General features: G+C 36.7%; 1 protein-coding gene across 5 annotated transcripts; it reads left to right on the top strand.

Annotated features, from left to right (window-relative positions):
- The first annotated feature begins 3,448 nt into the window (after nt 1–3,448).
- Nucleotides 3,449–6,256, top strand: LOC110867678 (pollen-specific protein SF3-like). Of its 5 annotated transcripts, none has more exons than XM_035975524.1 (7): nt 3,449–3,654; nt 3,938–4,031; nt 4,146–4,168; nt 4,236–4,316; nt 5,093–5,452; nt 5,871–6,023; nt 6,099–6,256. In XM_035975524.1, exons 1-7 carry the CDS (start codon nt 3,523–3,525, stop codon nt 6,174–6,176), a joined length of 921 nt encoding a protein of 306 aa, XP_035831417.1. In that variant the 5' UTR covers nt 3,449–3,522; the 3' UTR covers nt 6,177–6,256. The 5 variants fall into 5 exon arrangements, with proteins under 5 accessions (XP_035831417.1, XP_021972379.1, XP_021972378.1 ...); XM_022116687.2 differs by having other exon boundaries at nt 3,452–3,654; nt 4,239–4,316; nt 4,949–5,452; XM_022116686.2 differs by having other exon boundaries at nt 3,452–3,654; nt 4,949–5,452.
- The last annotated feature ends 6,629 nt before the right edge of the window (nt 6,257–12,885 follow it).

Below are 12,885 nucleotides of genomic sequence, written 5' to 3'. Positions count from 1 at the left end.
TTCAAATCCCTCGTGTCCGGTTCACAACCACAGAGGGTACGCAAACAGTTTCTCCGTAGGGAAAAAGGATGGGAATGTACGCGACCGCACATCAGCAACCCTGACTCCTGATCCTTCAAGAGCTACATCAAAGAGAAACCTTTCTTCAAAGCGAGTCTTCTGAAAGAAACCGTAGACACTCACGAGTAGCTGCGGCGGAACGCAACCACGCAAATGGTTGCTACGGAAGAGCCACGACTAAGTCATCACGCGGATGAACGAAGCTACTTTAAGGAAAACTACTTCCCATTGAAGCGTGAAGGAAAGTGGTTACAGAATGAGTGCGAACAAGATATCCAATCATCTCGAGAGCCCTCTTTGAGCAACAAGCGAGCGAATAGTGGTAACAAGTCTGCTTATGACTTTGTTTGCCCACCTATGAGATGAATAGAATAAACAATGGTGGGCATGACCATGCCTATGACCATGTTTATTTGACCATTATCCAGATTCAAATTGTTCGACCAAACACGGCCAACAATGACGCAAGTATCTCACATTATTCGGCCAAACGCGGCCAACAATGCCAAGCAACGAGGTAATCGCAAAGGACGTGCGGTTACTTGAGAGCTAATTAGAAGAACATGAACACCCCACAAAAAAGGGATCATCATTACATGTCCAACTGTTGAACATAGAGCTCGAGCAAAGGCACTCACAGCATTGCATCAGCTACCGCAGAGGTTACAGCTAGAGTTGCGGCTGCGGATATTTTTCCGTCACCGTTACAAAGGTTGGTTCGAAGCCCACTCTCTTCTTCATTCACCACCTCAAAGGTTGGTTTGAATTTTGTGGACATCTTCAGCCACGATCTCAGAGGTTGGTTCGACACACCAACAGGTGGCACCCAACCCTGATGACGTTAGAAAACGGTAGACCATGCTACCAGATCAAAACCCTAGGCTGAGAATTTCGCATCAGATGAAACCTGCTCACTGGTACGGAAGAGGCATCACACGACTCTACCGGATTCCCAGCTTGATTTACGAAAAGCAAGAGCCATCTATGTGGCCTAGAATCTTCTCTAGACTCCAAACTACCTTGTAGACACCATAGTCCAGTACTCCTCCCACATGCAACTTGCATACGGCAGCAACACTAGACTGGGGGACTTGAAGGGGTATGGTCCCAGATCTCGTGTCAGCACGACCGCGAGTGACCATTACCCTTATCAAAACCCCCACTAGCTAAGACTTATCTGTGTCCGTGCGGGTACGTACGAACACAACGGTCGAATCCAATCTGCCCAATGATGGAAGAGGAATTACCTGGAGTATATAACAATGCGGCGCAGCACCGCATCTGGTGTATAAAAGAAGTGTAACATAGCGATGCGGCCTAGCACCGCATCCTGTGAACACTTCTATCAATACAAGGGAGTTGGATAACAGCAACAGTCACCACAAAGTAGCGATGCGGCCTGGCACCGCATCCCACAGTCTTTGCTAGAAGGACAACGCGGAAACAATGGTAGTTACCGCAAGTAGCGATGCGGCACGGCACCACATCCTGCCCACAAGGCAAGTGGAACTGACAGTACAGAGCAAGTGGCACCAATGACAGTCGCCTGTCAGACCACACGTAAGCAACAGACTGACACTGCAGTAGGATGTGGCTTCACCTCCACAACCGAAAAGCCTGACACACCTGCATAAGGGTTGCACGTCGTCAGTCTGTCCTTTCAGCTCCTCCTTCCCTCCTCGGCTATAAATACCAACCCCAAACCAGGTTTGAGGTATCTCTTCACAACTCTCTCACTACTACTACTATCACACTTTGCTTCCCAAGCAAATTACTGATTCTCATGCCGGAGAGTGGTAACAAGGAGCACCCCCCACCCCATCCTCCTTGTTACGAGTCACGACTTGTTTCCTTGTGCAGGAGATCGACCGGCGGACGATCCAGCCAGCGATCCTCGAGAGGAAGGTATTAACCCTTCTTGACGAGACCAGTGAGTTAACCCTGCCCGGTTAACCATTGTTTCATCACTTACCTTCCTCGTAAAGGGAGTATTTATAGGTAAAGGATATGGCTAATGTCCTAGTAGTGTTTGTTGTGCATACATGTTCACTACAAAACATTTTATTTTGATGATATTTTATGGTAAAACCTCTATAAATTGATATTCTGTAAATTAATAATTTATCTAGTCTCAACTTGGGATCAATACAAAATTGGACCCTAATCGATAAAATAATAAGATAATATATATTTTTTTTTTTGAAATCTAAGTGTATATATATTGGTCCTAAGAAAACTATAAATTAATAATTACTAAAAGATTCCAAATTCTAAGATTGTCTAGTAAAAAATGAACTTATAGTCACTTGTTTTTGTTGAACTTCAAATTTATATTGAGTTCATCTTTAAATCTCCTAATTGCACTTAAGAGTTTGGGCATTGTCTTCTCGTATCTCAACAAAAAGTTGTGAAGAGTTGTTGCCGCTTGATTAATGTATTGTACATGGAGAAGAAATGTGTATTGAAACTTGTTTTTATAATTTATTTTTTGCTACCATGAACTAACTTTTTGTATTATAAAACAATGAAATTGACAAATTCAATTAATTTGTGAATATACATTATACTTGGAAATTCAAAGGTCATACGTAAAACCACTTTAAATTAATAAATTATTAATTTGTTGAATTAATAATATCTCGCTAAATTAATATCGATCCCAACATTATTAATTAGAGGTTTTACAATACTTGCTAAGTTGTTTATACGTTTATAACATATATATCTCCCATATGCTATAAAAGAAGATTCAACAATTAGAAGTACCATTCTAACCTTATAGCTATTCTAAGGTGTTAGTTTGTTTCGCACAATCTCTTTTATTTGTGTCACGCTGACCACGTGTAGACATTGTCACATGCAGAATGTTTGTTTTTTTGAAGATGTTTCATTAAAAAAAGTCTGTGCGAGCTCTTCTTGGTGCAGACTTATCCCAGCCACTTCTAAGATCTTCTAAGTTCTGTAGAGAGTTAAACACCACCACTCACCACCACCGCCCATCACCACCACCATCAGTTCACCACCACCCACTACCGTCCATCACCACCACCGCCCTCCACCGTCCACCATCCACCGTCCACCACCACCACCACCCACCACCCACTACGGTCCATCACCACTAACCTTATAGTTATACGAGCGCGCTTTATCAAAATTACAAAATGTAAAACGATTCATAGCCCTAAAAACATGTCTAATAATAAGATGGAGACATCAAAAGAAACAAAGAAAACATCGAAGTGATATTGCAAGATTTTCATATGAACGGAAGCAAAAACTTAGTCCCACTAACTAAATATGATGGCAATTGGCAAAGCAACCTTGTCCACTCAAATCTCCATCCCCACTTCTACTTCCATTTCTATTTCTATTTCTATAGTTTCTTCAATGTTAATTTCTATTTTTAGAATCTGGTTATTTCGGATTTAGAAACGAAAAACAGAAAGAACAAAAAGGTGGGAAATGTCTGCAGAAAAATGCATGGTTTGTGATGAAACAGTTGATGATGAAGATGAAATATCATATGCTGCTGCGGATGGAGTTTGGTTTCATAATCAATGTTTTATATGCAGCCAATGTGGTGAACAGCTTTCGGTATTTTCTCTAATCCTTCGACTCGTTTCGATCATCGTTAAGATATTTGATAGAAATCAAGATATTCTTGTTAAGTTTATTCAAACAATGACAAAAACAAAAACAAAAACAAAACAAAACAAAACAAAACGAAAATGAATAATCAGGGTCACATTCTCATGATCATCATGAAATTTCAAACTTATATTATCCAATTCCAGTAACAAATATTATGATTATAGGTTTTCTATTGCATTTAATTTGATGCATATAATAATTATAAATAATTGTCTATTTCTTTTAGGAAGACAATTACTCCTTATCAGATGGAGTTTTGTATTGCAAACCTCATTTTGATGAAAAAGTTAGGAACAATAGAAGGCTTCCAAGAGGAGTATGTGAGTTTTCATAGCTTTTTTTATGCTAAAACTCATTATAACTCTCTTTTCTGAAAAAAAAAATAATAAAAAACTTTTTCTTATCTAACTTGATTTTTTTTTTGTGGTGACAAGCTTTGCCTAAACCAAGTGAATTGGTACGTTCGAATTATTAACATTAAATTTATGTAAACAAGAGTTAAATATAACATCTTTTTATAACAGAAGACGTCTAGCAGACTTTCTTCCATCTTCTTCAAGGCACAATCAAAACGAGTAGCTTCTAAACTACCACCATCAGAAAAGGTATGTTGAGTATGATACGATCAGTTTTGGTAACATTAATTCATATTTGATTGTAAAACAAGGTCTTTTATGTGTACTCCTTAATCGTTACATGTTCGTGGGTGTCTTTTATACGAGTACCTATTGGGATCTTCATAGCCCAAAACACAATAACAATCTCACCCAAAACCAACTATAAATATTAAAAGGTAACCGATAAACAAACACCACTGATATGTTATCTATACACTAGTGACATATCATACAAGTCGTGTGGCCAATACAAGTCGTATGACAGGGAGAAAATGGCAATATGAGCCGTATTGGAAGGCAAAAAAGTTACATGGGTCATATGAGCTCAAATTGTACGACCCGTATGGTGTATTTAACTAAACAGTAAAAATGAATGATGTTACCACTGACAAAGCCATACAACTTGTATGGCTTTTCTTCACTCTGTAATACGGCATGAATGACCCCTACAACCCCTATGATGTAATAGGTAGCGTTGGTTAATACATTTTGATGTCCGTAAACGTGTATGATATAGATTTTGGGTAATCAGACGAGCATAAATGAAAATTTCGAATATTTCGAATTCGGATTCTCTTAATTTGACTTATTGGGTAATCTATGTTATATCACCTTTTCAGAGAAAACTACCTTTGTCAATATCAGACGCAAATGTTTATGGCGCTTATGCTTCCGATCATCTTACAACCACCAATCAGCCCCATCTTTCTGTCGGTTTCGGTGGCCAATTGGATCAAATTACAACAATGAATCTCTTCATGCAGAATCCGGCTTTACATGGGTTATTAGCCAGAGTTTCAAATCAAACGGAGATCAATTCACAAGATTTCTTGAAGAATACGTTGGAGCAATTAACTCAAAACCCTGAGATGATGAATGCACTCAGTCAACTTGGTCAACAGATGGGTGATAATCAAGATCTTGGTAGCATGTTTTCAACTATGAGTTGCTCCAATGGCGATGGAGACCTTGATATGTCATTAATGTTTCAACAGATTATGCCTTTATTTTCACAAGCTACAAGTTCAAGATTACTTGAAAACAATAGGCCAATGAAACATGAGCGTCATCGCCGTTGTTATAGTGATACTGCAAGCATCAATTGTATATCAATCGATTGTCAGGTTTGTGAATAATAAGTAGAAAGTTTGTGCACACCAACTGTAACAACTCACTAAAATCTGTTTGTTATACTAACTTGGTGATACTAACATACTAACTACTAACTCGGTTAGCGATATCCTAATCATACGCCGTTAAAAGAAAAGACTTTACTTTTCAGAGATTCTCACATTTTTCGTTGTTTATTTCACAGAGCTTCCCATCCTTGTAAAGCCTGCTACTCAAGAAATATTGTTTAAAGTCCGCTCATTCGATAATAAGCAGACTACCTAAAAACACTTACAATCCCGGAATCCATCTACAAACACTTTTAAAAAAACCTAAACCATCTAAACCTTCAAAAATTACAAAAATGTTACATGAGAAATGAATCCTTTGATTATTTTTGCTTAGTGTGCTGAAATTCTGCATGTTTTTCAGATGAACATTAAAGAAGCAGCTCAGAAAATCCATGACGAGTATCCGGCTCTAGACATCTTCTCGTCTATGGTTGAATCTGTTGCTCTTTTAGATGATAATGTTTATGATGTATACGGTCTTGCTGACTTATGTTCAGATGAGGAACTTGCTGAGGTTTTGACTCATCTTCTTTATGATCTTAAAGGAACAAATTTGTTTGCTTGATTCATTAGTCTCTAATACTTGCAGGAATTTATGGTCATGTTAAAGCGGGATGTTTGTCGACGACTAGGAAAGAGATATGATAGTTGTACTTCGGTTTCTTGACATTTGTTTCCTTGTTTTATACTGAAAAATTTTGTAGAACTTGGTTTGAGATTTGTATATTTGCACTTGTTGATATTTAACGTAATATAACGTTAAACTAGTGAGTAATATATAAGCACATTCTGTTATAAAAAACCTAAAATATTTATAAATGTTCGTTTCCATCTCAAATGACAGACAACCGTGTGATTCTTGATAGGAACTATGATATTTTAAGTAAATTTTGATATGGGTGTTCAAATTTTCAAACTGATACAACTGATTCAAATTGAAGTGACTGATTTCTTGCCATTTAGGTTTAAAATAGTTGGAATCTATGTGTTAACGACAATGCGGATGTTATGTTGTGATGGTATAGAAATGTGAGTGTGATATGAAGACTAAAATGAGGTTCATATGATCTTCAGGCTGCTCTTAAAGGATCATACTTATATTGCATTACCAGAGGATCATGCACTATTGTAGAAACATGGTGGTCTAGGATCATGCACTGTTGTAGAAAATTTTTGGAATTAATCCGTTTGATCATGAATTCGTACAATGGGTTGCACGAAATTACTGAACTTTAAGTGTATGTTTTTTTATTATGAGTCAGACTTCATTATTATGTGTATGGGCTAAACTGTTTAAACAAGCCTAAGTCTATTGTAATCGTTGGGTCTAGGTCTAGAACAGTTGCTTCTCAACCATCGCGACGTTTGGCAAAAATATATATGTATGTTGTTGTCGTTGTTCGGTGAAAGCAGATCAATCTGATCAAACTGTTTTCATGAAAAAAACATTCACAGTTCTTGTTTTTATTATTTCGTTTACTTCCATTCATTGTTACAAGTTCATTCGACCATTCGTTAGATGTTCAATTTCAAGCATGAAGCATTTGGCCCGTCGTCCATTCTATAGTGGTATTGGAGCTAAAGGGCTCTCTCCAAATCACAGTTCATGGGGTTTTGACAACAGAAGATCTCATTAGTAGGAGACTCTCTTCTCATTGTCCAGTTTGTTGTTGCAAGAGGATGCGTCCAGGGTTTCTATTAAAAGATATTGGAAACGTAGGCCAGGAAAGAGGATTATGGAAAGGGAGAAGTTTCATAACCACCTACCAAGAAACGTGTTCCTTGATGATGAAATTGGTCGGTACGCTCCTTACACTACATGCGTTGATATGGAACGAGGGATTCATGGTAACCTCTCAAATATTTGTTGTTTTTGCCGCAATTTCTATGGTCATTATGCATCTACCTGCCCAAGTAAGCCACCCTTCAATTTTCCACTTGAATCCAATGCACAAGATATAGATTTAATTGTTAAGGGAATGGAAAGTGGTGATTGGGACTCGGTTTGGTATGTTTATCCAAGTATTAAGAAACATCAAACAAACAATAGGTCTTTTTTGTGATTTCAAAAGTATTTACAAATTTGAAAGGGATAATCACAATGACTTAGTGTTTTTTATGGGTTGCGATTAACACGAATCTTAGTAGATGGGAAGTAGAAAGATTCCACATGTTCAATTTGTTCCAAAGCAAACTAAGAATATTTTTTAAAAGAATAACTAAGCATGCAAGGATTTAATGTGAAAATAGAAGGCCTTACTTGTATTATCACTAAAACTTTCAAAGATAATACTAGTATTGAAGATGTTGGGGATCTGGAGAACAAAGATGTCGAAATTAGGCATGAACATGTGGACCCATATTCTCCAAGTTCACTACGATTTCACCACAATTTTGGGCCCAATTCTTTTTTACGCCCAAGGCCTAAATTTTTTCGAGAGTTTTCAGGGACGGTTCGGTGAAAGCAAATCAATCTGATCAAACTATTTTCATGAACAAAACAATCACAGTTCTTGTTTTTATTATTTCATTTACTTCCATTCATTGTTACAAGTTCATTCGACCATTCGTAAGATGTTCAATTTCAAGCATGAAGCATTTGGCCCGTCGTCCATTCTATAGTGGTATCGGAGCTAAAGGGCTCTCTCCAAATCGCAGTTCATGGGGTTTTGACAACAAAAGATCTCATTGTTAGGAGACTCTCTTCTCATTGTCCAGTTTGTTGTTGCAAGAGGATGTGTCTAGGGTTTCTATTAGAAGATATTGGAAACGTAAGCCATCAAAGAGGATTATGGAAAGGGAGAAGTTTCATAGCCACCAACCAAGAAACGTGTTCCTTGATGATGAAATTGGTCGGAAAGCTCCTTACACTACATGCGTTGATATGGAACGAGGGATTCATGGTAACCTCTCAAATATTTGTTGTTTTTGCTGCAATCTCTATGGTCATTATGCATCTACCTACCCAAGTAAGCCACCCGTCGATTTTCCACTTGAATCCAATGCACAAGATATAGATTTAATTGTTAAGGGAATGGAAAGTGGTGATTGGGACTCGGTTTGGTATGTTTATCCACGTATTAAGAAAAGTCAAACAAACAATAGGTCTTTTTTGTGATTTCAAAAGTATTTACAAATTTGAAAGGGATAATCACAATGACTTAGTGTTTTTTATGGGTTGCGATTAACACGAATCTTAGTAGATGGGAAGTAGAAAGATTCCACATGTTCAGTTTGTTCCAAAGCAAACTAAGAATGTTTTTTAAAAGGAATAACTAAGCATACAAGGATTGGATGTGAAAATAGAAGGCCTTACTTGTATTATCACTATAACTTTCAAAGATAATACTAGTATGTTGGGGATTTGGAGAACAAAGATGTCGAAATTAGGCATGAACATGTGGACCCATATTCTCCAAGCTCACTATGGTTTCACCAACATAAGGCCGATCTTATGCTGGATCACATTGATGAAGTTAAAAATGATCCAAGTTAATGGCGCCATAAGATTATTGGTAGAATTTAAGGGTTAAGTCGAAATACTAATGACTAAAGTAATTAACACAAACACCTTGTTCACCATGATCTTCCTTAGTTAACTCCCCATCAAAGGGTAGGTTTTCCCCAAACACCCTCAAGAATCTAGCCAAGAATGGTCATGAAACTAGTTTTTACCAAACTTGAAAATATTTTATTGATTATCAAAAGCTTGATTACACTTATAATTCTTGAGTATTTCTTAATGATTACAATGATTAGAGATAGGGAGGTAGAAAAGAAATGTGTAGAGGAGAAGAGGGAGAAAATGAGCAAGTAAAAATAGTGAAATAGCCCTTTATTTATAGGCTTACTGGGCTCAAGACATGGGGTGTGCCTGGATGGCACGGGTTGTGCCTGGTTATGTAACCTGCTACAAACAACTGGTTTACGAGGCACATAGCATTCTGCCAGGCATGGGGCATGGTCAACTTTTTGGATCCCCCGAGATCTTCCAAATCTTCTAGAAGTTAAATTTTGTCGTCTAATGCCAAGACACGGGGCGTGCCTTCAGGGCGTGGGCGTGAGGCGTGTCTGGACAGTTTTTTCTCTTTTTCTTCAATTTTTCGCCTGGATTTGCTTCCTTGTTCATCTTTGGTTAGTTTTGTCCTGAAAACCCAAAATAAACCAAGATAAGCCTATTTTAAATATTTATTTAACAAAACATAATAAAAAAAATGGCTGTAAATTGATATAAAAATATGTGCACTTTTGCTTATATCACAAAGTAACATCCGGAGTTTTGGGGAGTTACAATTATAACCTAAATTTGTTTACTGACACATTAAATGGGCAATCAGTGTACCAATCATCATACACGTGTAATTAAACATTTGAGTAACGTATTATGACCAAATGTTTTTTTTAAGCTAAAACAAATTCACTAGCACATGATGGAGCCCGGTAAGGCCTATTAGTGTACCACTCATCATACCCATGTGTTTGGACACCAAAATAACTTACTGATCATAATACACAAGTTATTTGACTGCAAAGTAATTTTTATATAACCTATTGTATCTTTATTCAACCTAAATCAACTTATTAACATATAATAAGGCTCATTAAGGCCCATTAGTGTATCGATCATTATACACATGTAATTTAACATTAAAATAATTTGTTATGACATGTTGTGGGTTCATCTAACCCAAACTAACCCACTAATCCACTAATAAATGATTGAGCACATTAAGGCCCAAAAGACGAGACAGAAATCATTCTAGTATTTTATATTCAATTTTTTTGATGGATCACTATGTGTCACCATGTTGCGTTTCCTAGGAAATACTGAAAAGACTTGAAGGAAATCGTATCCACGTATATATGACGTACTGATACATTACAGAAGCTTTAAATTATAATTTTCTTTTTTTATAATGTTACGTAGACCTTTATCAAAATTTCGTTAGTGATTTCTAACGCATCACTGACGTATTAACTTTTTTTCTATTGTTGGTAAGTTGTCTACTCTTGGTGATTGGTTGGTAATGATCAACGAATCACCAACGGACTATTAAAGACAAAATTTGTTTTGTTTTATCCATCATTGATCATCGACAACTTGTTCTTGTAGATGAGCTTTTCGTTGTTAAATATATGGCTATTAGTGAATTAAATAGAAGGAAAACTTTCAAGTCTATGATCACTGAAATCGAATGATTCAAAACTTAATTCATTTGGTGTTGATGATGGTTACTGTTGATAGTGATACATTAACTAAGAATGAAGTAAATAGTGTTGATATAAGGTCGCTGCTACTGATAGAAAGTCGTAATGTTGATAGCATGGATTTATTGTTGATTGTTGAAGAACTCTTGTTAAGAATTAATACTAAATAATTAAAGTCTCCAAGATCGAACACAACGAATTAAAAGGGTTTATGGATTGAATGAATATGTGGGTGCATAACCCTTGTTTTGTACATGTTCTTCGGTGACATACCAATACATCACAGAGATGCATTATTTGATAGAATGACACACACATACACTAAACATTATTGACATATTTGACCCTTCTACTTATTTACATGACACAAATTGAAATAAACATACTAATACATATTTACATAAATGACCCATAAGTTTTGTGTGTGAGTTGTTAGTGGTTATATCCAACAATCACCCCTTTAATCACGATTAACTTGTAGCAAGTCATTGATGCCAAGCAGTTCCCTCATTGTGATGAACTTGATCCTTGGTAGCACCTTGGTTAAGATGTCAACCTTTTATAATTCTCCAATGATGTTCTCCACAGTTATTTGTTCCTTTCCCGTGCATTCGTATATAAAGTGATAGCGAGTATCAATGTGCTTGCTTCTACCATAAAACATAGGGTTCTTCATTAAGGCTATAGCAGATCTGTTGTCAACCATCAAGGTTGCCTTTTCTTCTTTCCATCTAGTTAAAGCACTGAGTAGTCTCTTTAACCATAATGCTTGACATGCTGCTGATGTTGTTCCCATAAATTCATACTCACAAGATGATAATGTTATAGTAGGTTGCTTTTGTATGCACTAACTAATAGGAGAGTTTCTAAAGTATAATATTATACCAGTTGTGCCTTTTCCTTCTTTAGTGTTAGCTCCATAGCTACTATAACTAAAACCAAGTAATTTGCATCCTCCATTGCTTTCATAGGTTATACCATAGTCTTTTGTTCCTTTGATATAACTAATGGCTTGCTTGATTGCTTTCAGATGATGCTCCTTTGGTTCTTGCATGAAACGACTAAGTAGTCCTACAGTATAACATAAAATCTCATCTTGTGTGAATAAGATACCTTAAACATCTAATTAGCCTTCTATACTTTGTGGAATCAACTGGTTTGCACATTCTACTTTTGTTAATATAAGTCCTAGATCCTTTAGTATCTTGGTATCATTGCTCTCAAGCATTTTCGAATCCTTGAGAATTTTTTTTCACATATCCAGTCTGATTAATTAAGATACCCCCCCCCCTGTTTGGGTGACCTCTATACCAAATAGTAGGCTAATAATCCTAAGCCACTCAAATCATCAACACAAAATCTAACTATAAGATTAGAGTTAAAACTTGTCTTGGTCTAGACTACTTTTTCAAATGAACACTTCTGAAATCCAAGTGATTTCAATGTGTTATCTAGCTTTAAACTCCATGCATGTGGTCCTTGTCGTAGTCCACACAAATCTTTCGAGAGTTTGTAGACCTTTCTTTTATCTTGTGGCATCACAAAACCTTTAGGTTGAGAAACGTACACTTCTTCCTTTAGTTCTCCAAGTAAGAATGTTGATTTTCATCTACGTGATGTACCTCCAATTTGTTGTAAGCATCTAGGGCTAAAATTAGACGAACAATTTCTATCCATGCTACCAGGGCATAAACTTCTTGAAAGTCTATTCCGTGTTGCTGTACAGAGCCTTTTGCTACTAAACGGGCCTTGTGCTTTATTATATTACCACTTGTGTCTCTTTTGGTCTTAAATACCCATTTTAAACCATTGCTTTATGATCCTTAGGTAATTCAGTCAAACTCCATGCTTGTTTCTATTGATTGAATCCAATTCGACTTTCATGGTTTATTCGATTTGTCATATATGGTTGCTTCCTTATAAGTTCTAGGTTCATCTTTAGCTAAAAATAGTTCATTTTAATTTATCTTTATTTTTGGTGCCCGATTACAAATGTCTTCTAGGCTTTGATAGCGTAAAGGTGTATGATTGTACGATCATGAAGAACTTGCAGAGATTGAGGTATAAGTAGCAGATGTTTCAGAAGTTGGTTTGTAGATGTATGGTTGTGGACTGAATGGTGAGTTTGGTGAGTTGATGGGTAAATGAGGAGCTTCTTCCTCGTGATT

Source organism: Helianthus annuus, chromosome 7, assembly GCF_002127325.2.
Source record: "Helianthus annuus cultivar XRQ/B chromosome 7, HanXRQr2.0-SUNRISE, whole genome shotgun sequence".
Classification (NCBI taxonomy): Eukaryota; Viridiplantae; Streptophyta; class Magnoliopsida; order Asterales; family Asteraceae; genus Helianthus; species Helianthus annuus.
This window is presented reverse-complemented; position numbering and strand designations above follow the sequence as displayed.

What these genes read in the sequence shown, in the direction of transcription:
- LOC110867678 (XM_022116686.2), top strand. Translation starts at nt 3,523, where the DNA reads ATGTCTGCAGAAAAATGCATGGTTTGTGATGAAACAGTTGATGATGAA. An exon ending in TGCCTAAACCAAGTGAATTG is followed by an intron (nt 4,169 to 4,235) that starts GTACGTTCGAAT and finishes TTTTTATAACAG; the next exon opens with AAGACGTCTAGCAGACTTTC. An exon ending in AACTACCACCATCAGAAAAG is followed by an intron (nt 4,317 to 4,948) that starts GTATGTTGAGTA and finishes TCACCTTTTCAG; the next exon opens with AGAAAACTACCTTTGTCAAT.